This window comes from Simochromis diagramma, unplaced genomic scaffold (assembly GCF_900408965.1).
Source record: "Simochromis diagramma unplaced genomic scaffold, fSimDia1.1 OVJJ01000421.1, whole genome shotgun sequence".
Taxonomy (NCBI): Eukaryota; Metazoa; Chordata; class Actinopteri; order Cichliformes; family Cichlidae; genus Simochromis; species Simochromis diagramma.
The window spans coordinates 2238283-2263673 of NW_024387250.1; the positions used below are offsets into that span (position 1 = coordinate 2238283).

The following is a 25391-nucleotide window of genomic DNA, read 5'->3' on the forward strand; positions in this document are numbered from 1 at the left end:
CTGGACAAGATAATAAAGACAAGGGGACAGTTTTAATTTAAATAGTTCTCCAGTGATTAAAATGTGGTGCTCTGTACTTATTTTTGTATGAAAGATAAAATCTTTAAACTTGCTAAAAAAGAAAATGATTAACCAGTCATATATATATATATAAATATATATATATATATATATATATATATATATATATATATATATACATATATATAAAAAATATATATATATATAAATTAGTTGTAGCCCTATTTGAACCATTCAAATAACATCAGCATCAGAGCTGTAACCACCAGCTGTGCCAGCACATTTGGTGGCTGGCCTGTTTCTGGAAAAGCACTGCCAAGTCAAGGGTGATTGCCTCAGTTCACGTGTTGCTCCATGGACATCGGCACTCACATAAGAGTGAAGGGGCATGAATTCAGAACCATGGACAGCTCTGTAGCACAAGCGGTAACACTGCTGGTCCACTCAGCTCTTTTCCCCAAATAAATCAAAGGCACGTTAATCCAATAATTGACCTTCAAAAGATTGGATTACTGTCCTGCCTGCCCATCTACTGGCGATGTCTCACATCTAATCATAGTCTTTGAATGGGATATATCGTGCTGTACTGCAATACCATTTTTCAGTTCTGCATAAGACTCATGTAATCGTGGGGCGTAAATAAGTGTGTAAGCGCACAGTGGTGATGTCAGGCAATTAGAGAGGCCTTTGAGTGGCATTTAGCAATTAGCACCTCACTCTGAGTTGATATTCAACAAACACCTGAGGCAGGTATTTCCCTCCTCTGTAGCACCTTGTGTGTGTCTGCACATGCCTCTTCATGTGCCGCGGCTAAGCCGGGATAACGGATCAGCGGTGCTGAAGTCGAGAGCCTCTGACACAGCAGAGTGAAAGCCATAGTGGGGGAGAAAAGCACATCATGTCGCCCCTTCCGGCATGTCTGACGCAGAGTGCAGTAATGCTCATTCTGCTGGTCTCCATGGCAACCGCGAGACGTGAAGGCAGCGCAGGGAAATGGCTGCAGCAGAGGTTCTGCAGACAGAGCTGTTCCTTTCCTTGCCATGGTAACAGAGGCAGGAGGTGAATATATAGTGATCAGTGCAAAAAGCCAACTTTACAGCCAGTTAAGCCCAATAGTGAGGTGTTTCATGTACGTGTTTTTGGTGTGTGGGTGCTGTGGAAGCTGAGCCGAGAACACTCATTAATGCAAGAAACCCAACAAGTGAGAAAAACTGTGTAAGGCGATGCAGCTTGGCCATGTTCACTTTTTATAATGATGTAACTAAAGCAGCACATCTCAGACATGCACATTAATAACTGCGGGAATATTTAACAGTGTCGCACATTTCTTCTGGGTGTTAAATCATGGAGACAATATATTTATTATATTTATTTATCTATACTTCCTCGGATCTGTCTGTCCTTATCTCTTACGCATACTCGCTGATGAAATTGCTAGTTTGTGAGCTTCTCTCACCGACATCATCCCTTTAGGGGCCCTGCCAAATTAAAGCTCCAGTAAGTAAACACCTAATTACTCCTTGTGTAGACAGCCAGGACTGGCACTCTGAGCAATATTTGAACTGCCTGTGTCCCCTTATAGCATCAGCTGAAGTCAGGTGTGGAGAAAGTAAGACAAAAAAGTAATTTTAAGGCATCACCTCACTCATGTGTCAGTGCAGGTGACACCCAATTTACCTGTGAAGGTGACAACAGAGCAGATGCCCTTTGCAGACTCGCAGTCATCACAGATGGCATCTCTGTCAGAGTCTGGATGTGTTTGATTTCAGGGTTCAGGCTGTCTCAGACACCAGTGGCGGTTTTGAAAACAAGACCTGCCACCTCTCAAACTGAGAGATGTGTCTAAACCAGGACGATGCTAGAATCCAATCTTCGTGAATAAACAAGTCTTGTGAATGGGTACTTTTCGGCACTTAAATTTTGACATACACAACATTGCCGCTGTGTTGCAGTATGTTGCTTCTCAATTTCTAAAGGATATTGAAACAATTTTTCAGCATCCACCTTTACTATATGATAAATATCAAGAGGGGAGACTAAGGATTGGAGTCTCAGCTGCTGAAATGTTCATTTTTTTATGGTAGAACTGACCTGAGTAAGGTCCTAATCACACTGGTTGCTTTCATCGGCATCAGCTGGGTGAAACAATGCAGAAGGAATGAGTCCTGCAGTGTTGATGGTTGGACAATGTCTATGGCGGTGCTGCTGCCACCAAGTGGAGCTCGGAGGAACTAGTTTTTTTTCTAAATGAGGCCAGATGTCACACCTGCTAAATTACCTCACTACCATATGTGTAAGTGTAACATAATCCTAAATCCACCTGACTTGCCTTAATCTGTGCTATTCAGATGGAGTAACTGCAAACAAGCTTTGAGTCGAATTTTGAGGCAAACAGTGTTCATGCAGCAACCTGAATTATTTACTAGGTGTACTGACACATGCTTACCTTTTGCGCATCTTCCCATTTCTCCTTATTTTCCTCCTCCAGGAGGTTGCTGATGATTTGAAAGAAGTTCTGTGGAGATGATGAAAGGGAAAATGCATAACACTCCCACACACCAGCATAACAGGCACTGCAGCTAGACGCTTTTCTCAAATCATGACATAAACACCATGCACTCCAAAAACCTACTGTTATGGATAATATACTAACATTTACGATAGCGAAAAATAAGAGATTTCTGTAGGGGCATAATGATTTTCTCCCGCAGGGCTCAATAGCACCAGGAAATCTGCCACTGAAACCGTGATGGTAAACGATAGGAGAAATGATGGAATTTGTGCTTGAGCTCTGACAGAAACACACCTTGGACCTCCTGCAGCTTGCAGCAAACACTTAATGCTACAGGAGAAAAGCACAAGCTGCAATCAGAAAAAAAAAAAGATGAAAGGGAATGTTTGAGCAGCTGTGTGGATTGTCTTCTTCAGCAGTGGAGAGCGGGACTGCTTGGGGTGCATGCCTGCAGTCGTAATAGGACCCCTGTCTGATCTTTAGCCTTGTTATTTCGTTTGGTCTACAATATGCCTGAGGGAGTGGCTCTCTCTCTTGACACAGGCTATCTTGTTTTCTACTTGAATGCTTATGCTCCCTCTGGTGGTAATGTGCCCACTTTAACACTGCATTAGCGCAGAGACACACGGAGGGGTTGGGCTGGCTGACTGCTCTCCTGTCTGCCCACACACGCTCCTAATAACCAGAGATAGGACATTTTCCTCATTTCATAGGTTTTCTACGGTAGGAAAACGGCTGAATGGCATCTTGGTATCCCATCCATGGACAAAACATTTGGGGTTTTGCACAATATTAAAAGGACCATGCACCTTACATCAAGAGGAAACTGTTGATAAAAGTGGACTAAACCAACAGAAAACTAAAGAAAAGAGCATCTGTGACAGTTTGTAGTCCAAATATCACCATGCTTCGGAGGTGCATGATTAATTGAGTTGAAGTTTTCTTTTTTTAATTGAATTAGATCAGAGTTTTGTAATCACCTAAGTAGGACAGCTTGTTTGTTTTTGCTTTTCTTTATGTGCTTTGAGTTACGGCTATATTTCAGATTTAATATCTGACCGAGCTTATCAGTAAGCAGAGAACTGTGTGCCTGGTATTTAAATAACTGAATTTTCCTGCTAATAAAGGAGAAATTATTCCTATTTCTATACAGCAAAGAGCTGATGGACAAGTCTCGCATTTTTCTAATTTCCTGGAGCTGTTACTCATGACTTTATCCAGAAGTAACAAACACAGACAAAACCTGAAACCTCACAAATAAACTACAGTAGTATGCTGTTACAGTATGCTTTTGGCATCACATAATAACAATTATTTTATTCTCAATTAGCAAAAAAAAAATAGCACACATATATAGCACAACCATTCACACATGCACACGCAGCAAAACAACCACATATATATATAAAAAAAACCTAACATGTATGCATGCTGGACAGAATAAAGAGGCCTGTGAAGGGTGGCTTTGAAATTGGCACAGCCCTGGGAGCATAAATTGTCTTATTGGTGATGGAGGTGGGGCTTTTGCTATAATCTCCATCATCCTATTGACATAAAGAGGATCAAGACTGCAGTCAAGCCCAACATGATGAGATGAAACAGCTTAGGATGTGGAGTAGATCTCCTGATACAATAGAGCCCTGGGTGTTTGTGCTATTTCACACACAATAGAATTCATTTTTCTCACATTACACATTATAGCTCTGGTACCCAAAATGATAAAACATTTATGTTACCTAGGTAACGGCATGGTATTTCCTTGCATACTTCACAAAGATTCATGTCCACATGTTCAAATGAAGCCAGCGTCCACTTACTTGCACGTCATCGGATGACGGCTCATAGCTGGCTCTCTTGAAGGTCTCTGTCACATTGCGAAGGATCTCTACTGAAGACAGGAGGTCACCAGCGTAGAAGTTCCTCCTCTGGGTGAGATCCAGCAGGTTTTTTGTGACCTGGGACATCCCATCCCCCGCCAGCATTCTCTGGCCCTTGGCAAGGTGCCCCTGAACCTCCAAAAACAGGAGAGGACAGAACTTGGGGCATCGGTGTCCTCTGTTGAGTTCGCAAGATACACGCTAAGCTACACATTTAGATTAAATGGGGTGCAAAAAATCAGGAAGAAAGACTCTACTCTCTAAGGCCCTTTATGTGACACTTATATCTACGCCAGGCCTGAAATGTATTCTGCCTCGCGGATGTTTTGAAATGAGCCAATACGAATAAAAGAGTTAACTGGAGCAGAAGACACACATTTAGGCAGAAATTGCAGAGTGAAATGACATCTCACATCATTGCACAGGGTTTACGTCCATAAATACACGTTCACAGGTGCAGCGCTATATGTGCTATCTCAGCTCTTCTGAATTATTTTATTTTTAACAGTGATGGAGGGTTACCAAAATTACCTATTCTAGTGGAAGCGCTTCTGTGTTTTCAGGCTGAAGGCAAACCTACTAAAGCAAAAAGTACTCAAAATGGTGCAATAAAATGCACTCGGGCTTCAATGAAAACTGCTTTTTGTGTGATTAAAAAGTCTCATCAGACGACAAAAGAAAAAAAAGAGAGAATTCACAAAAGGTTCTCTTGAGGGAAAGATATGATTCTATTAAACTGAAAATACCGTTTCACTGAGTTTCCCTAACTGTTATTTATTTATTTACTTATTTGCTTTTTTCTTCATGCTGCAAGTCTTATTTTAAATGAACAAAATATTGCAAGTTGTTGCGGTGGATCCTATTTACAAAAACATAGCAAAGCGCAAGTGACGAGTAACCGAGGAGCAACATATATTGTAACCGCGATATCATCAATATTGTAATTTATTTAGAAACACAGACGAGAACATGCCTGGAACTCTAAATTCAGCAGCTGAAGGACATCAGGGAGGGGAAAAAAGGAAAAAAATGTGTGCTTAAATTTGCTCCTCTATTGGAAGTGGTTAATCTTTTTGGCTACATTGTGATGAGAATTGGGAGGGGGACACTGGGGAGGTAATTTATGGTGCATTGGAAACAGAGGCTGTGAGAGGGAGCTGACTTTGCACCTACTGATTGCTGCAAGTATCTGAATTCATTTGTTATGCATCGAGCATAGCTGGGCTGCTCCCAGAAGGCCATACCGCGGTGATCCAAAGAGCAGCGTCGACTAGTGGTGCCTGTAGAGGAGGAAGGAGACAGCGACAGATTTGGAGAGGAGGATTGGCGAGGGAGGGATGAGAAGATGAGCAGGCGCAGAAGAGGTGGGGGGGGGTAGGTGGAGTTAAGACCAATGGTGGGGCAAAGAAAGGCAGATTGAAGGGGTAGAGTGGGATTAGTTGGATATGAGAGGAGGGGAGAGAGACAAAAAGGAAAGAGAATAATATTAATACTTTTAATGAGAGTCTTATCTTTTCCTCTTTGTCCGTCATTCACCATCAAAATTTGATGTAACCCGCTCGTTAGAGAAGGCGATAAAGAAAGGTTTATGGAAGGAAAGTATTACAGTATTTGAAGAGAAATGGTTTAATATTATGCCAAACGACACAGTCCCATGCCTTTTAATATATGCTCTGTGTGCCCGGCTAATACAACTTGCAGTCGCTTATTCAAACATGCAGCAACTCAGCTGTGATAGCTGTCAGGCATTTAAACAGTAATCCTGAAATAGCAGAACTACCCAATATCCACCCACACGGCCACGCACATCCTACATAGGGGTCCAACATCACACCTTCCCAGCTGTCGACCTGGTGGAGTGCACTTCACACATCACCCCACCGCTCCAAAACAGGTGCTTGACATCCTGAGGAAAACTCCCACAGCACAAAACATTTCCCCTGGCGTCCGGGCTTCACATAAAACCTTCACTATCTCTTGTTCTCCTCCGTGCTCTCTCTCTGACTTTCGCACACTAACACACACAGACAAAGAGAAATCACAAACACACCCCCCCCCCACACGCCCACCTTCTCCACAGCTACTACTTGGTGATATCCACTGAAGCCGAGAGTGCACGCTCGCTGTGTGCCGGGAGCAACCATGCATCACCATGAGACAACCCAGGGGGCAGCAGGAGAGGCCCAGTGCTTTACACTGGGCTGAACCTCTGTGTCCCTCAAAGCTGGTTTCACCTGGGTGGTTTAGAGTTTTGCTTCACAATCTCTACTACTCTATCTACTGTTAAGGATGCCAGCAATCAAAAGAATGCTCGCTCTGAATTTTTATCAAAAAGTCTGTTTTATGATGGTTTGAGACCTAGAAATTAGACATTCACTTCAGTGTTTTGGCTCTGACATTCCAAAAGGTCACTGTAAGCTGAGAAAGGTTGGGTTCTTTGAGTGGGAATTGCCAAAAAGGCACAGAGCAATAAGAAGAGGTCAAATTCAAGAACTGCTTGAAATTGATAAGCATTAAGGTTGCTCAGTGATGTGAATTTTGTCCACGTATAGACACGAAGCAGGAGTTAAACAGCAAGAGAGGCAATGTTTTGGTCACCGGTAGCCTGTGTTTATATTATTAATATACTGTATGATGTTGCAATTTTAATGTGACTTCAGCAGTCCTCAAAGACACAAATTGCCCAAGGCCAAAATCATTTTAATGTAAAATCCCTGCACTGGAGCTCATCTTTTATTTAAATAACCTAATTTTAAGTTTGAAAAAGGGGAGCTCTCGATTGTGGTTTATAAGTGTGCAAAAATAAAACCTAATAGCAGACTTGCACTTTATATAAATATGTCCATAAGCACACCTTACTTGCTCAGGAAAGATGCACTCCTGAAGCCACCATATGCAAACAGCAAAACAAGAGTAAAAGAAGCTTAATGAATGGTCAGTGTTGAGAGATAGACACTGATTTATTTGTAAGTCTTTCTTTTGCCAGTTTTGTGAACTGAATTTCTCCCAAACTGATCTATTTTTAAATGAGGTTTATATTGTACAGATATATAATTAGATATCAATCTGCCTTGGCTTTGAGACGGGTTGCTAGTGGGATCAAATAGGGTTAGAGACACAAACTCGAGGCCTTCGCTGTAATTCTGCCCCAATCTGTCATCTGTCCTTGCATCATCAGTGATGTACGTGGAGTAAGTTGAGTATGAAATATAGGTCAGTGGAGATGTGCTTGATCAAAACCAAGGCTGCACTCCACTGAGGCGCTGACCTGTCGCTGTCTGGTTTGACAGCGCTCTCGACTTGGGTGCCATTAAAAGAGAATTTTTATTCAAGTGATCCTCACCGAGACGGAATACTAAAACAGTGTTTACCAGCTGAGGAGTTGGAAACGAGACAATGTTAAAAAGAGGCTTTGAACAACATTTCTCTGGTTACCATCCGGTGGTGAAAAAGAACAAAAAAATCCCTTACATTCTTTAAAAAAAATCTTTCTGGAATATATGACAAGTAAAACGCCTTGGATTGAAATGGCTGCCATTAATATTATGAAAAGGTAGAACTAACAAATAAAAAAATGAATACCTTCCCCAGTGAAGGGTGGTGTCTAATTTATTTGCTGGAGACGGCTGGATAATTTTCTCTGCATTAACCTGTGAAGAGTTTGTTTAATAGCCTGTGGTGTTGCTGCTTTAATTGCTCCCACTTTCAGTTGGATGACTTGAACTTTAATTGATAATTGAGATTTGGGGCTCTCATTACACGGGCACATAAATAACAGTACATGAACTTTTGAATGCAAAACATCTTCCGCCAAAGTAACTAGTACCTTCAGGTCTTAGCGGGAATAGAAACGGCATATAAATCAAACTCAAAGGATTTATTGCACCGAGCAGCCACTGGCAGGTTTAGCAAATAACGCCGATCCATTCATACAAATGCAATGTTTTGCTTGGAAACTTAGGGTCCTGGCATTCATGTGGGTGTTCCTTTGACGCTACAACCTATCTAAACGTTGTTTCAGGCCAAGCACACACCCCCGTGGCAACGGCACTCCCCGGCATCAGCTGCCTTCCTCGGCAGGACAATGCTCAACGCTGTACTGCAAAATCTGCTCACAACAAAGAGCCCAAGGCACTGGCCCGGCCTCCCACTCGCCCTGAATATGCTTGGGAACAAGCCTAAACAAGCCTAATAAGTAACCCATGGTACTCAAAAGATCTACTGCCGGTATCACGTGCACTAAATGATGCTTCCAGGGTTCTGTGTGCAAACGTCACTGGGTCAGAGCTGTTTTTCTAGCACGAGGTGGACCTATACAATATTTGGCAGATGGCTTTAATGCTGTAGCTGATCTTGTGTCATTAATAATACCTTGTTGTTGTGCCTAATTGTTAAATTGCTTTTGTTCTGAAACAAATTAAACCATACACCTTTATTTAATGAAGGACCAGACTATGATAAATGGGCAATGGAAGCTCAAAATCTTACAGTTTTCATTTTGCTTCAGCACACTCTGCATCTAAAAGTAGATGTAAATGTAGCTCGCATGTTTACCAGTTTGGGGACATTTTTTGCTTGGCTGCTACACTGCGAACAAATTCATGTGCCATACGTGTCTCGCTTTTCCCCCCATTCTTGCCTCCGGTGGCAGTTGTCATCGCCGATGACCAAGTCGGTGCGGACGCCCCTGCACCCAGCGCTCTTTCTGTGATGACCTTGATGACGACAGGCGCTATGGGTGAGTAGGTGCTGAAGCCCCCTAACACATTCGGATGTTTCACCCGTGCCGTCACACTGCATTCGTGTTGCCCACTTCAGACATTTCAGTTACCTTCTCTGATCAATATTTCATCTTTGTTTACCTCTGCCATTTCATATCAGGCTGTCCGGGAAGGATGAGACTATCAGTGAGGAAATTCACTAAAGGTTTGAGTCTGACCTTGATCTAATTCCAGGGCAAAGGTTTTGAAGAGTTGTTTTCATTTGTGGTTTCTTAATGTATGCTCCCCGAAACCTGCTGACTCTAGAACTGTGATTAATGGCTTTAGAGATAAACTTGACCTGCCCTGACCTATTGTCTATCACCATCTTTTTCCCAGTCCTCTGTGCCAGCTTTGACAGGGAGGATGCACTATACTTAAACATGAAATATGTCTGCTAGCTGGATTTTTACTTTTTTATTATGACACTGTTATAATATAACCCAGTTCTTTGGCAAAGTGAAATAGCATCCCTGATAACATCACTTTGGGTTCAAGATGTACTGCACATACGGTACCAATAGCACATCTTGAACTTGAAGACTTGAACTTGAAGTCCACCAACACTGGCAGTCACAAAGAACTCAGCCCAGAGTGCTGACCTAGTACAGGCAGCAGCGACAGCGTGCTCACATCTGAAACTGCATCCAAATTAGCTGCATGTAAGAAAATAACACGTGGTCTGAATTAATCTTCTGTGTCGCAGCTCACGTGAATATAAGAAAGCTCATTAAAGCAGAATAAAGAGCCTCGCCTTGTCTGACCCGAACTTAGCACATAAAGACAACGCTTGGTGTAAATGAAATTCTTAGTAAAGGTCAGCAAAGGTGTCGCATTTCCAACATCACACAAATAAACACACACACACACATACACACAATCCCTCACCGCAAGCTGGAAATAGCTTAGTGGTGCCAAACAGTTATTAGCCATAAAACTAATGTCAAGCCGGAAAGCTAATGTCATGCTACTAAATCTTACTCTGCGTAACTTTGCCGCAGGTGAGCCATCTGTGAATGACAGTGTGTTTGCTACTACATCTAGTTTGCAAGTTAGCCATTTTATGGTCGGGGACGAAATGTAATTTTAGGAACGCCAGACTGTTTTGCATTTTGCAACAGCTTACTGTGTCAAACCCACATGCAACTTTCTACATACGACAGCCCTCCACTGCGCCAATGTCTGTCTGCTGTTAGCAAACTGACCTTCAGCAAGAGCAAAGGTAACCTGTATCACAGCAGATTTATCAGAGGCCGCATCCCTTTTTTATCCTCTCCCAGCTTCCCCCCTCCTTTTTCTTCTTTTCAATAGCTCAGAGTTAGTCTCAATCTGTTACAGAACTTCAATTCGCCGTTCAAATGCTCTCCTCTCCATGCACGCATTAAAGCCTCTGCTTATTGTCTGAAAACAGACATCAGTGTGCTTTTCTTTAACAATGCCCTCAGAATCACGTTTTTTCCCCCATCCAGTGCACAGGCAGTGTATTGACGTTGCAGTCATAAATTACATCACCGCATGTGGAAATGGAATGAAGAGCTTTTATCAACTATCCGGAGAGTGTGCAGGCGAACTTCGACATTTAGGACCAGCAAGCATTGCACCTTATGAAGTGGCAAAATTGTGCTGATACATGTATGAAAAGTCTTGTCTTGTTATTTTGAATTGGATGGAATCCAATATGTTTTTTTCCCTTGGGGGAATGAGGATAAGTAATAGGATTTTAACAAGATGAGTACACTTACCAATAAAGCTTCATTCTATAAGGACAATTAAACTAGTGATAATAAAATGAAAATCTAATTACAAAATGTCATTCAAAGTGATTACAGCAGAAGCTTCATTGCAGTGTATTCTTTTTTTTTTTTTTAGTAAAATGCTTATTTGTACAATATAAAATTTGTAAATTAGTCTGTCTTTTTGCACCTTTTTGTCATGCAGGATTGCTATCTTAAGTTTCCAGAAAATTTGAGTGCAAAAAATAAATAAATCAAGGGTTGTGTCTCTGCAGACAAGTTCCATTCATTTGCCAGTAGTGCTTACAGTTTAATAATTATTTTTTCATTAGTTCGCTTGCGTGAATTTGCATTGCCACTTGTTTGCAAGTCAAATCAATGCACATTGCTCCAGGCAACCCGAGCTTGCCGTGCGTTTGACTTCCTGACCATGCCGAGGTGGGTGGCAATATCATCACAAAATGAACCTAAATTCTATAAATCCCACAATATTTTCCCTGTGAAATCAAAAAGGAGATCTAACATCACAGATTAAAGCTTGTTTACTAGTGTTGGAACTGCTGCCAACAATGAAATGTTCAGTGTCAAACTGAAAGAAGACCTGAGGCAACTCGGCTTTTATTTTCACCATTTACTACATCCATCCATTTTCTTAACCACTTATCCAGGGGAGCCTTACTTGGCTAACTTTAAGCGAGAAGCATGCCCTGAACAGGCCAATGCAAACTCAGACAACCACACACTCTCTCATTCACACCTACAGCCAATTTAGAAACACCAGCTCACCTAACATGCATGTCTTTGGACTGTGAGTAGAAGTCAGGGTACACAGAGCCAAAGGAGACCGTGCAAACTCCACAAGCGGTTCAAACCAGGAACATTGTTGCTATAAAGCAACACCACTAAGTCTCATATTTTAAAAAAAGAAAATACACAAATATATGATGTAGCTTCTGTCCTCACCTGTGGCATTAGGGGGACATCTATTGAAGGCGAGTTCTCCTGAAGGGGTTCGTCTCCACACCATTGACACTGCATAGTCCTCAGGACAAATTTCATAAGGTGCTGGAGTGCAAAGTGATACAAACATTACTACATCAATGCTAAAAGCTTTTTAGTCTTTCCAATATGATGCAACAATTTCTTCATGCTGCATATTAAGAGGTATGGAAATATAGGAGATCAAAGCTGTATAGTTTCAGAGAGTCTGAGAATGCATTTATGGATTAGAATAAAATTTACCCTCTTCACATGCCTCAGTCTTTATGAGGGAAGGTACTTCTTAATTATAATAATGGAAAAAACGTTTTTAATGTTTTTGTGGAACACTGCTTCCTTTACTTCAGAGAATAGAAGTATTACGTGACTTCATGTTTAAGACTCTACTTCAAAGGAGATTATTTTGAAAACCGTACTTTAAGCTTTGATGATACTTCAATTTCTCGGTATGTCCGTCACCATGATTTCAATTTCTTCATTTATTTCAGTCATCCACCTCTGCTAATCTGCACCCCCTCTTCAGACTCAGTTTTAACTGATCTCTTATAACAAGACATGTCAGTCAGTGCACAGAGATAATTATCTCCTCACTTTCGTTCAGCTTCTCTGTGGCCACTCAGACTTAAGTCTTATTATGCTCTGACTCACCTGGACACCGCTGGTCACTGCACTTTCTGACTTCTTCTCCGCTCCCATCACACTGTTGCCCAGTCACCGCTGCCCCCTGACACACCCGAGCACGCCTCTGCCATCCACCGTCGCAAGACTTTGAGCAGCCACTCCACGGACCCCAAGGATTCCACTGGCCATTAGCTAAAATGGAATCATTTCTAGTTAGAAACCGACACTATTACAAATACAACAACTACTTAAAAAAAAAAACAGCAGAAGATCAACTAAAAAGAAACAGCTGTAAAAATGTCTTTATTTAGTGTGTGATATCTTTAGCTTTTGATTACATTTATATATTTTGCTACTCATGCTTTTAGTTTGAAGACGTAATTTCTTGGCAGTATTTCACAAATGAACAATATCACCTGTAATAATCAGGGGTGTGTGTATTTTATGGCTAAAGAAAATGAGAGCGCCGATTATTCACATCGTTTTGACGATATTAAAAAAACAAATAAAACCACACACACACACACATTTATGCTGACGTTTCCAAACCCAGAGGTACAATTTATGCCCTTGTAATGAACACTGTTAAACTCTGCGTTAGACAAAAAAACAGATGCTCCCCTTCAGCGATGTAGTAAATCACACGCCCTTCTGAATGGAAAGGTACAACACCGTGTGAGCAGGAAACACACACCGCTCATTCTAACCTCCACTTACCCCTTCTTCACTTATACGGGCATTTATCATGTCCTACAACTAACCTCTGTCGGGATTGCTACTGGAAGCAAGAAAAACCAGGAAAAACCACGATGACCTGTTGGCTGAAACTATCTGCAAGACATTGATCAAATCCCAGTGAATAGTGATTTCTTTGCCTGCACATGAAGCAGCTGATTCTTCAAACAGATGCATGCGCATGTGTTTCAAAGAGCTCATTGTTCCAGCAGTTCTGAAGAAATTGTTTTCATTTGAAAACACATAGCATTGATTCAAAAACCTGCACAGGCATTTATTGTAGTTATTAGGCTTTTTTTAAAGACTTTAATCTATTCAGTTACATTAAAAAAAATACCAGAATTTCTAGGAACTAGCCAAACATGCATTTAGCTAGTTCTAAAAAGAAAAAATGATGCTTTTGCCTTGAACTCTTTGTCAAAGCAGTGCCTCCAGCACTAATGGACATTGTGCTGACTTGTTAAATAGTGGCTGTGTTTCTCACTAATGATTGATCTCTCACCTTGGAAACAAGTAGGACTTGCTAAATGGATAGGCCTCATTAAATGAATAAACTGTATAATGCATTCTCTCACTGTAACGGCAAACAACAGCATCACCTTCTTCATTATCATAAACACAAATTAAAAATACGCATTCGCAAGCATTTGCCTCTGTTTTAGGGGTCCAGCAGACCACAGGGCTGGCTGATTATTTAAACAACATTTGTAATGACTTTGAAAACTAGAGAGGAAACCATGCTCCACACACACATATCGGCGAGCTACAGACTAGAAACCTAGCTGTTTTTGCAGCTGCATTTGCATCAGGAGATTATGAGAGTGCTCAGACCCTTCACATGATCAGACAATTCAAAGCCTGATTGAGACCTCTAAGCAGACATCTTTGAGCCTCTAATGCATCTATGATGTTGACAGACAGTTCGGGCTGCTAACCCAGAATTATGTGAAAGGCATACAGTATATCTAACTGGATTTTTCAAATCCAATTGATAGAGCACGGTCTTGAACATTACTCTTGATTCTTACAATGCCGATTTGATTCTTGCTACAGGGCTTCTCTGTACGCATCAGGGAGAGTAAGATAGCTCAGTTAAAGGCGATAGATTGTGCTACATGGTAATGACTGTAATAATGATGATGACAATATGGGACGGGCTGGCTTTTTTTTGTCTCTCTCTCTCTTCCCTGTTTAGAATCGTTGTTTTCAAATTTAGACATCAAAGCGGATATGGAATTAAGAGGCTCAGGATTTTTTACCTGTGCAGTCAGGATTATGGCACTCTCTGCTTTCTGCCCAGTGACCGCGACACTCAGATCCCCCATGGGCGGCTGCTGAGCACTGCCTGGTCCTCTGCTGTGTGCCATTGGCACAGGTCACCGAGCAATCGCTCCAAGAGCTCCACTCCTGCCACTGTCCGTCCACTGAGGCACCAACCACAACCCAACAAGCATGTCCCAAGTGAAGGGAAAAGGAGGGCAGACAGAAATGGGAGGAAATATTCAGATCACTATTCTCTCTCATACTGAAAGCCAATAAAACAGATGTTATGTGAAATGCAAAAATTTACAGGGCAACTTGTCAAATTTGGAGACTCAGACTTGCAGTCGGGTGTCTGCTTTGTTTTTTGTTTGTTTTTTCAACTAGAATTTCCCAATAAAGTCAGAGACAAAAGAGAATAAGACATAAAAAAACAGATATTGGAAGAGTAGCTTCATATTAAGATTCATATTATTAAGAGGTTCAAAGCACACAGTGCCGTTACCTTCTTGTCAGGGAAGAGGGAAAGCATCTGAAATTGAGTGGTTTTCACTGAGTCTGCTAGGACAGCAAAGCTAACATTTACTGTGTGGAGAAACTCATCATCACTAATCTGCTTACCATTCACAGGCAACTGCGAGTAAGTGATTTTGACGTCAGTATTACAGTATTCCTTCTCAACAGGGTTACCTAAACCGCTTTATTGTGTAAGCTCAGAGTCTGCATCCATTCCCTTTTCTTTTTTTACTTACCTTTAAAATATTGCACTGACTAATATATGTGAGGTGTATTGCATTTTACAGAACTGATCTTTTAAACGAATCCATGCTTTACTCATAACTGTTAATAAAATGATTTCTAACAGATTAAGAGAGCAGACAGATGATACCTGGGCAAAGGGCTATGTTGCAAAGTTTAGTCTGGGTCTCAGGTCCATCACAAGCCCTGCCTCCATGCTGGGGAGGAGAGCACATCCTAGTCCTAGTGCGGTGACCTCTGCCACATGTGAATGAGCACAGGCTCCACGGTGACCACTCCTCCCACACACCGTGTACTGCGGGCACAGAAAAGGCGTCAGGCCTAATCAATGTCTCTGTCTCTGATACAGCATAAACAAAGGCCTCACCGAACTGCGCTGAGCCATAAATGAAACAAAATCAATCAAAAGAATTAGCAACAGAGTAATGTAAGTAAAACACAGAGCACACAGACATTGTGGGGGCTATTCTCTAGCTCAGCCATAAGCTGCAGTCTCCTCCAAACATTTATCACAATAACAGCAAATGCTGCTCCTCTAACAACGCGTCATACAGTAGCACAGGTAGAACACAATAAAAATGTCAATCTCTGACAAGGGAGTTTCAACGTGCAGAACACCAACAATAAGAGTCCAGACTATCTACACCAAGGTAACCATCAGGAACAGCAGGTCTAACAATGTCACAGTCTGTTGAATCTTCTTGGTTGACTGAGAATCTAATAGCAGGGGACCTTCAAGATAATGTGGGCTGACAATGGTTCTGGAAAGCTGTCATTGCACTAACATACTGATCATGGCAATGCACAAAACAGACAATCTATAGCCTGCTTCCAGTCCTCAGAGTAAGTGTGCAATATTTAGACTACATATCAGGAAAGACGGATAAATTAAAAAAAGAAAATGTATTGAACATTATGATATATGTTGCGGAGGTTATGTTGTTTCCTTTGGAATTATAAATCTGTGGCATGTTGTTTTTGAACAACATTTTGTCACCGCTGCTCATTAAAGCCAACATCAGTGAGATTATCTATCTAGCATTCAACGTCAACCGTGAGTTTGACATAAACGAATGCTCTAATACCCTCCGATCTATCTATTCAGATAATTTATTCCACTGAAACATGCTTCTAAATATAGATATTTCTAATGTAACACAATGTTTCTTGACAAAAGTGCAACTTTTAAACTATAATTGCTTTTTTTTCAATTAATTTAAAACAATAGCTGGCAAAAGGCAGCATTCCTCTGGCATCTTGGTTTGTGTGTAAGCTTAACTGGGTTCTAGTTGACAGATGGTGAGTCTTCATAAAACTGCGGAGAATATTTGCTATTGGCTCATAGTTTTACTTTGGAGAGGGAAATGTGGAAATCTGAGAGGCAGACAGAAGTAAGACACCTCCTGTCTTGTCTTGGCAGTACTCCTAAATGTACACAGAGATATGGAGTGATGAACACACTGCTTTCAAAATGTAAAAGTTTAACCCCTGATATTAGTTTCTGATGCAACTGTTGGCAGCTTGATGCCAGCACTGAAGTACATTTACTGACAGAGTTAAGGCCCAGCATTAACTTTAAGTGCATTGCATAAAACCCAGAAAATACTGAAACTGTGTTTGTTACCAAAAAGTCAATGTCTGTTTTTATCTATAAATCTTCAAATTTATACTTATGCTCTAATATATCACCCTTACCTAACTTGATTATTTTCTGCATGAGAGAAGTGGAAAGGTGGCCACTTTCAAAAGTAAATCATAATATTAAAAAATAATACTATATGACATTGCAGTATAGGCTCTGGTGAGCTCTGATGGCTATTGAAAATGAGCGTTCAGCTTCAGTGTGTCTTCCAATGTTTTAAATAAGCAAATGTTAAACAGAAACCTGCAGTAGATGGACGGTGCTGTGGCCGTGATTAGGCTCTACATTTTCAGAAGTGTGGGAGGAATTTCTCATGTCTTGCACTTGCAAATTAGCATGCGCACAATTAATAGAGGTTTGTTGTAAACACAGCATATCTGGTGGTCTTATCATCTACAAACAGGACTTAAGACCTTAGTAATGTATGTCTGACTACTGTACAGTGGCCGCTGGGGCTTGATAAATCCTCTTCAGAAGGGTCGCTGTCCACAGCTTGTGCAGAAGCTTAAAGTCCCCGCAGTACAAATTTTTAGATCTCGGGATCAGTTGTAGAGTAGTTGGATCTTGGGATCAAGCCTGTGGTCCGCCATGAGGCAAGCTACCGTCTGTCCCGGCCCGTGCCTCTAGGCGCTACTTTGATGCTCTTAGCTAAGTGGCCCATGGTGACTGAAGCCTTTACTTTGAAATATTCGAGTTCAAAGCTTGCAGTCACCACAGCTAGCAAAGATGGAATAGGATTCTGTCCCTTTGTGTGCTTTTTCTCTGAACTGCAGCCATGATTTACAGGGATGTCCATGAGCAATGCTATTGGTCTGCTAGAGGTGAAATTCCTGGACAACTACAAGATGATGGACAAAGCAACTGCATTTGCCAAGAATGTTTTCATTAATTTGAGGTAAGCTGGGATTTGGGTGGCCTTCTCATTGCTTTCCAGTGAAGTTTAACCTTTTTAACTTGCTAGCTAGCTCCTTTTACCCAACTGTAGTCACCATACAGTATTTATTATTTTGTTTCTGAGTGCCTTCTCTTTTGATACAGAGTGGTTTGAAGTAGCTTCAGATAACCCAATCAATGCTTCTGTAGTGGAGTAGATTTGCATCTGTCACACAGTAATTCAGTTAAATTCAGAGGGTTTTTTCATAGAAAAAGACCTGTCAACCAAAATGTCTAAACAAGATTTTATATATTATCATGCATGTAAAATCTTGACATATTTGTACTGATTCTAAAGTGTAGGTTTTTGACCTGTGTTTTACTTATTCTCCACTTATTTTTCTATGTTTACACACTTCATTTTTTATTCCATTGTAATTGTCCTCAGTGCCCATGCTAAGCATAGGTGAATATATCCTGCAAACCAAACCAGGAAACCTAGCAGCTAGCTACAGCTATGGAGTGTATGAGCGGCATTAAACAACCTAACTTTAAATTATTAACCCCGGCCTGATGATGAAGCTAGCTTTACTTAGAATATAATCCTTCCTAAAAAAAAATTGACAACACAAAAAAAGAAAAAAAAGAAGATAAACCTGTTACCTTGGGTGACACTTCATAGCAATGCAGATAGCTAGCACAGTTTATGCTTCCTTCTCGTGTTCAAAGGGATGGCATCAAAGAGCCTTCCTGTGGATTTACATTGCAAAGCTTGCCGGCTAACTGAACTTAAGTAACAGAAAGCCAGAGGGGTTTAATGGCAAAGGTATAGCTCTTTATGATTTTACCAAACCTCACATTGTGAAATGTCTGATGGTGAAATAATATTAGTGTTTACAAAAACAGAGGATGCCAACTTTTATTCAGGATGGAATCAGATTTTAGACATATGTACTTTCCTCCTGGTTTTATCTTATATGTAAGGAAAAATGTTATTCTGATGAATATCTTATTGTGTGGTACAGTTTAAGAATCTAACAGTAACCTTAAATATGCACTGAATGTTAGTGCTGTAGAAAACCCTGAACTGAAGAAATGTCAGATATCAGAATTCCTGTAGACTGTGCTACTAAGAATAAAGCGAATAAGATTCAACAGAAAAATGCCATGGGTTTTTGTTGCTTGGCTTGTGAAAGGACTAGCATTTTACAACCCAGGGGATATTTCATACAGCAGATGTGTTGCTGTATTTTGGCATATTCCATCATGTTGTGTATGGCATCACAACTTATGTAGGCCCAGGATTTCTAACAGCATGCTTGATCTCAAGATGCAGAGCTCAGGACGCCGTTCACAGACGATGTTGCTGTTTTCAGTCATGGCAACTATAAGGTAAGGTTTCTTTTGACTGGAAGTGATGTGTCTTTAGGCATAATGTATTTTGGAGGTGTTCTTCTAAGCTTGGCATAGCACAGAGAGCAAAGAAAGCTAATCGATATGTCTGCCTTACAGAATATTAGATGTATACTCTGTGTTTCATGTGGCCCCATGCCAGGTTGGAGTTCTTTGTAGCAGTTTGCTACGGTAACTAAGTATAGTTAGTGCTATGTAAGTATTTTAAGGATGACCCGGTAAAACAACTTCTTTGATCCTAGTGGTAGATTTCAAGTATAAGTAAGAGAACAGCAAATCCGTCATCTTTCAAGTATTATAGTCAGAGCAATTTAACAACACAGCAGGAGTGCATTGATACGGTCTGAACTAAAAACCCATTAAACAAGTGAAAATTAGAAAAGCAAATTAGAATCTCTATCTTGTTGCTCTTTTAAAAATGTAAATTTCTAATTGCTTTACTTTCCCCTAAGTGTCAAGGCACAGTTCTATGGTGATTTTCTCCATTGTTATTTGAAAGAAGTTTTGGAACCACAGTGATAATTCAGCAGGGTTTATGCTTTCTGAACTGAATAATACTGGGCATTGAGGAGTCACATCAGGGCTGAAATGATGCTCTTTTATAATGATGACTCATTCTCTTTCTGTCTCTCAGTGTTGACGCGTACTAAAGGAATGACCCTTTTGAAAACCACCAACTTCCCACTTAGACAGACTCTATCTAAAATAGGATATAATACATCACTAATCAGAATGTCAGAGGATGCAGCTTGCAGTGTTTTTGATCGGCCATAATTACTTAGGAGTTTGCGGTCTCGGATGCACTGTGTTTATGATCGCCATCAAATACTTTGACTAAACCCGAAAGCTAAATCAACTTATTTGTGGGAGTAAAAAAAGAGGGAGAAAAAAATAAAAATTGACAGGGGTTACTTGTGACACGCTGTTCTACCAGATTCATTCTGACAAACATTTTCATGCTGCAATCACCAGCCAGCAAAGAATCTGATGCTGATACCTGAGTGCCAGTGACTCATCTGCCATGCCATCATGGATTGAGGAAGAAATGCCTTAAAGGGTGTTTGAAGAAAGCTATTTTAAAATGCACAGTTGACCTTCAAGAAAATGAAGCTGACGATATATCAGTATCTACAGCTCCCCGGGCTCCATGTGGATCCACATGTCATTAAACCATTTCAATGCTGATGAATTGATTCACAGTTATATGAAATGGAAAACTCAAAAGTGATAATGAAAAAAGAAAAACAACATTCACAAAATAACATCAAAGAAACAAAGCATTAGATTCATTATATTATTACTGCATACATTTGGAAATATAGACACATTCAGAAATTTGTTAAAACAGAACAACACATTTCCTCCCATATCAACAACAAAGGTGCAAAACATTAATATTCAAGAATCTGCGGCTAACACTACCTGGACAAGGGGCAGTGTTATTGCAAACCCTTGATTCTCTTAAAGGGCCGCTGCAGTGTGTTCCGTATGGTGAGACACATGTTCTTGTTCGCACCTGCGACCCTTGACCGCATGTTACAGAGCATGAGCTCCACTGGGACCACTCCTCTGCACCTGATTCACCTGTGTGGGAGAAGGGTGACACTAGTTAAATGCAGTAGTATGGTCCTGGGGCTTATACCGCTTATACTGGGCAGGGTGGGGCAATGTGGGCAGGTTTGAGTAAAAGAGGGAGGAGCCAACATGAGTAACGTCGGGGTGGGGTGAGGTCCTAAAGAAGAAATTTAACATACAGTCTATTCTACCTTTATGTGATCTTTGATGAATACTGAATTGGCAGCTTAATTCCTTTGACTCGTGATTCCATTTGCAGGCAGCATAAAAGTGTTTTTGTGGCTGCAATCACTGGGAGTAGTAGCATTAACAAATGGCTCTCCAGTGTAGGAGTAATTTGTATATTAATCTGCCTTTTTACACCAAATTCATGCAAAGATCACAGAAAAGGTACAGCTATGGTTGGAAAAAATGAACAGTAGACACTAGGGTTACATCTATCGCTTTCAATTCATTGAAAAAAAAAAAGGTCATGCATTTCAGTGGAACTCAATATTATTATGTTTAAAAAAAGTAAATTCGCTATAAGCAAAAACAAAATTTCATGGTGGCATGCAAGAAAAGACAACATCTGAGAAAATAAAAATGGAATTTAATGGGTGTTAGTTCAGAAAGGGGTCTTAAATGTGGATTTCCTTGCACTGCGGCAAACTATCTAGTTTCCTTGACAACATTGGAGCAAATTCTGTGTTTTAGACAATGGCTTCAAAAAAAAAAACTTTTTTAATCTAGCTCAAGTTGTTAACTCGCAGGGATGGAGGAAAATGAGAAAGTTAGCTGATTTTATTCAGCAGATCACAGCCATTTTCATGAGTGGCTCAAAGCAGAAGGTTTTCCGTACACTTAAATTTAAATTGTGGATGCCCAGAAGGACGTGTAATCTGTGGTATTTAAGCCACAGGATGTGAATGTGAGTCTGTCTTTATGGGCTAGGCCTTTAAATCTATAGGGAGAATTTGCAGTTGCTTAACTCTGCGTGCAGACTTATCATCATTAAATCATCATACGTAGCAGAAAGTATAGCAGATTAGCGAGGTAAAGGACCATAGCTGTTACATTAACTTGGAGATGTCTGAGTTAACTTAAAGGATAAAAAGGAAGAAACCGCATTGAGCCTTTCAATTTTAATGGTACAAAAGGTACCCCAAAAAAGCCATGAGATGCTAAATAAAGCTGCATAGTATGATGAGGCAGTGGGGTGATTTCCAAAGCCACGATAGCCAGAATGAAAGAAAAAAAGAATAAATAATTTGGTGACAAGTGAGTGGACAATAAAATTCCCACATGAGTGTAGTCACCGAATAATTGCTCTACGATTATGTTAAAATCCAGGTGAAGAATTCATTTTCTTTGAGGCTTTATGCATTGGAGGGATAATTCAATACAAAGCGAAATATTTTCAATTTCAGCTCTGAATACATTTATGTCATTGAAAGTCATCAAATCATATCAGAATTTAAAGTAGTTTCACAGCATGTTGTAACAAGGACACATAGATTCAGCCAAATAGGGGTCTTAACCCTGCCCTTAATTTTGTAGATCATAAAATAGACTGAGAGGTGGATCAATTTGTTAAATGAGGCAGTACAGGGAGAGTAAATTGTGTGAGAATGAGAAAACAGAAAAGCACAGCGGATGCAACTCGACAGGGAAACAACGTACCTACAGCGTGGGGAAAATGAAGAGATGTTAATGAGTATATGTTAGTAGTGGTGCGAATGCATGTACAGTGCGTCATAAATTAAAATGACAATGAAAGGAAAGGAGTTTTTAAACAATGACAGCAATTTAAACGAAACAACACATGAAAAAAATAAAACATTTCCCAAAACTTAAAATAAAAAAAACAAAAACTTAATAATAGCTACAACTAAACCCACCCACTAAAAACAAATGTTGTCTAGCTATATTAAAGCAAAAGATACTTAAAAAATAATGAAAGCAAAATAAAGATTTTGCTTGGATTTGTACCTAACTTGTTTTACTACTTTCTGATTTTATTTTAAAAAAAAAAAATGCCAAAACTGGTGGATCGTAAAAGCCATAATGAATTTAGATCATTTAAGTTTTGAATTCGCTACACTTGCTGAAACCACACAGGTTCATTTTATCTCTAAGGGCAACATCTATCAGTTCAACTTTTGCCAAGTATGTGTTTCATATTTGGCCGAAAGGGTGGGTTTTTCATCGAATGACATTTAATTTATCACGCCTTGGAGGAAATAATTAACTACATCTGGGCCGTAGTTTTAAACTGCTGTTTAATTAATGTTCCCCGAATATACTGTATGAGTAATCCACTCGCCAACTCACTATGTGACAATAAAACAAACAGACCCACAAAACCCAATTATGTCCTATATTCAAAGTAAATACTCCTAGAGAAATGGGAAATTTTCTTCCTCGTCCATATGTAGCAATAGAGAATGAGTAGGAAAAATAATAATGCAAAACATTTCCACTTAAAAGGTGCAGTACAAGAGAGAGCATGCATGATGAAATTAAGTTTAGTTAACAAAATAAAGTCAAGAAACATAACTATTGTATTACCAGTTTGTGCCATAAATTTAGCAGATTCAGCTTGCTCCTGCAGGGCCTTTGTGTCATGAACTGATCTTGGCCGCTGACTTTTTACTGTATGCTCTCCGATCATTCCATATTCTATGGGACAGAATAGAGGTTCATATGAAAGCTAGGCTTAAACATGATGTTCTGAGAACAAAAAGCTTATTACATACTGTTTTCAGGATGTTTGAAGCAACTGCAGTACATGGCTAGAAACAAAGACCACACAAGGTTGTATTTAATTTGTCCTTTTCTCTATGGCATAGAACAATGCAACGAATTTATACGGGTGAGTTGGAAGTATTAATTGAGCTTGAAAGCACAGCGTAGACACATAGCAAACATGCAGATAAACTCACATTGTTTTTTTTCTTGTTGTTGTTTGTTTGTTTGTTTTTAAAGACTAAGACTTCATTAGACCAGCTCCCTCCCGCCCGCCCGCCCTCCCACCCGCCTGCACACCCAAAAAAGAAAAGAAAAATAAATGAAAGTAAAAATGTGTAAGCCATCAGAAAGCCACAGAGGAGGGGGGGTCATGGACATAACATGCTATTGATCCACGGTTTCCTCAACACTTTGTCATCTTTGTGTGATTTCTTTTTGGATGGGCAAGTCCAGGAGACTGAGAGGCTTAGACAAATGTATTCTGAGCTGTATTCATTACAATGCATGCCCTCTTTGCTTCCCATAAAGGAACAAAGAGACAATGAGTACAGTGTTTTCAAGCGACACCGAGAAAAGTGATGCTAGAAATATTGCAATTAGAAAGGAATTTGCATCAGCTCTTTTAAGCAGATGTATCATACTGTAAATAGCTCATGCAAATTGTTTTTGAACTCTTGTTTTTAATTAAAATCTAGCATTACTTATGGCAGTGTGAGGCTAATGAGGTGATTTTATCATTCGCAAATAGGCAATGCAGGTGATGCATTAACAACAGATTTACACATAACTTATGTTAGTACATTAGACAATACAATGCATCAGCCATTGATAGGAGTGCTTAAATGATCTCTCCTAATAGAGTTTGTAGCCTCGTTTTCCTAAATCCCAGCACCAAGCCGAAAGCCTCGAAAGACTGACCTCCCTCAAAGTGAGCCACAGAGGGAGAAATCTGTCATCTGATCTGATCACGTTACACAGAAAGTTAGAAATGTTATGACTAATTATACGGTAAATCACTTGAGTACAGAAAAGACAGTTGTCTAATCCGCGCATCAGACTGTTGGCATTAACCAAATCACATCAACAAACATGTTCCGTGATTGGATTAAGAAAAATAAATAAAGAAATCAGGGCAGCTAGATTCAAACAACATCACTACCCAGTATAGCATCAAGGAAACTGTGTTTGTGCTCGCATAAAAAATTTGAATATTAAGAGGGTACAATGAAAGGAGGGAAAGCCGCCAGGTAGAAACAAACATCGCAGCCTTTTGATGCTGATTGGGATCTTCAGGACCGTGACTGCACAAAGTAACACGCTTTAGAAGCTTGTTCAAAGGTCTTTCAGTCTGATTTGATCATGTCCACATCTGTTTTGCTGAAATTAGGTAGAAAGCACAGTGTGAACTCTTTGTCGTACAAAGAATGAGCAGGTACACTGATGATTGGACAAACAGCAGGCAGTTCATCTAACGTTCAGCCGTGTAAGGCTAACTGCTGCAGATACTCTGACATGTTATTGCTTTACAGTGTTTCATGCTCTACCCTGTGGTGTCTTGAATCATAAACTAATTCCTCATTTGGCAGAATAAAAGGCCTGTCTGATTTAGTCAGTCTGAATGCCTGCTTCTTTGTGGGAAATTTTTTAAAAATAACAGCGCGCGCTGCTTTTTAATTATTTCATACAAATGGAAGAAAACACTAAAATCTACGGCATACAGTAAAACTCGCTTGCCGCTTGGCTCAGTGGGGCTAGCTGGGTGCCCTTAAAGTGATGCGTCTTTAAAAATGAGTATCTATTTCAGTGGCATTCAGTGCAAGCGATGATTAAAAAACAAAAAGGTGCAAAGCATAATGACCTTGGTGTCAGTTCAGGTATCAA

General features: G+C 40.2%; 1 protein-coding gene across 10 annotated transcripts in view; it reads right to left on the minus strand.

Moving 5' to 3' along the window:
• Window positions 1-25391, minus strand: part of adgrb3 (adhesion G protein-coupled receptor B3) — a 116400-nt gene that overhangs the window by 41348 nt on the left and 49661 nt on the right. For 4 of the 10 annotated variants that reach the window (XM_040001491.1, XM_040001489.1, XM_040001487.1 and 1 more), the window contains exons 3-11: window positions 23331-23441; window positions 20628-20789; window positions 15408-15572; window positions 14518-14682; window positions 12551-12715; window positions 11867-11968; window positions 5584-5690; window positions 4351-4548; window positions 2468-2536 (exon numbers count right to left, since the gene is read on the minus strand). In XM_040001491.1, the coding sequence (XP_039857425.1) occupies window positions 2468-2536; window positions 4351-4548; window positions 5584-5690; window positions 11867-11968; window positions 12551-12715; window positions 14518-14682; window positions 15408-15572; window positions 20628-20789; window positions 23331-23441 (1244 nt within the window). The remainder of the gene's footprint in view (window positions 1-2467; window positions 2537-4350; window positions 4549-5583; window positions 5691-11866; window positions 11969-12550; window positions 12716-14517; window positions 14683-15407; window positions 15573-20627; window positions 20790-23330; window positions 23442-25391) is intronic. The other 6 variants (XM_040001488.1, XM_040001485.1, XM_040001486.1 and 3 more) reach the window with 5 other exon arrangements.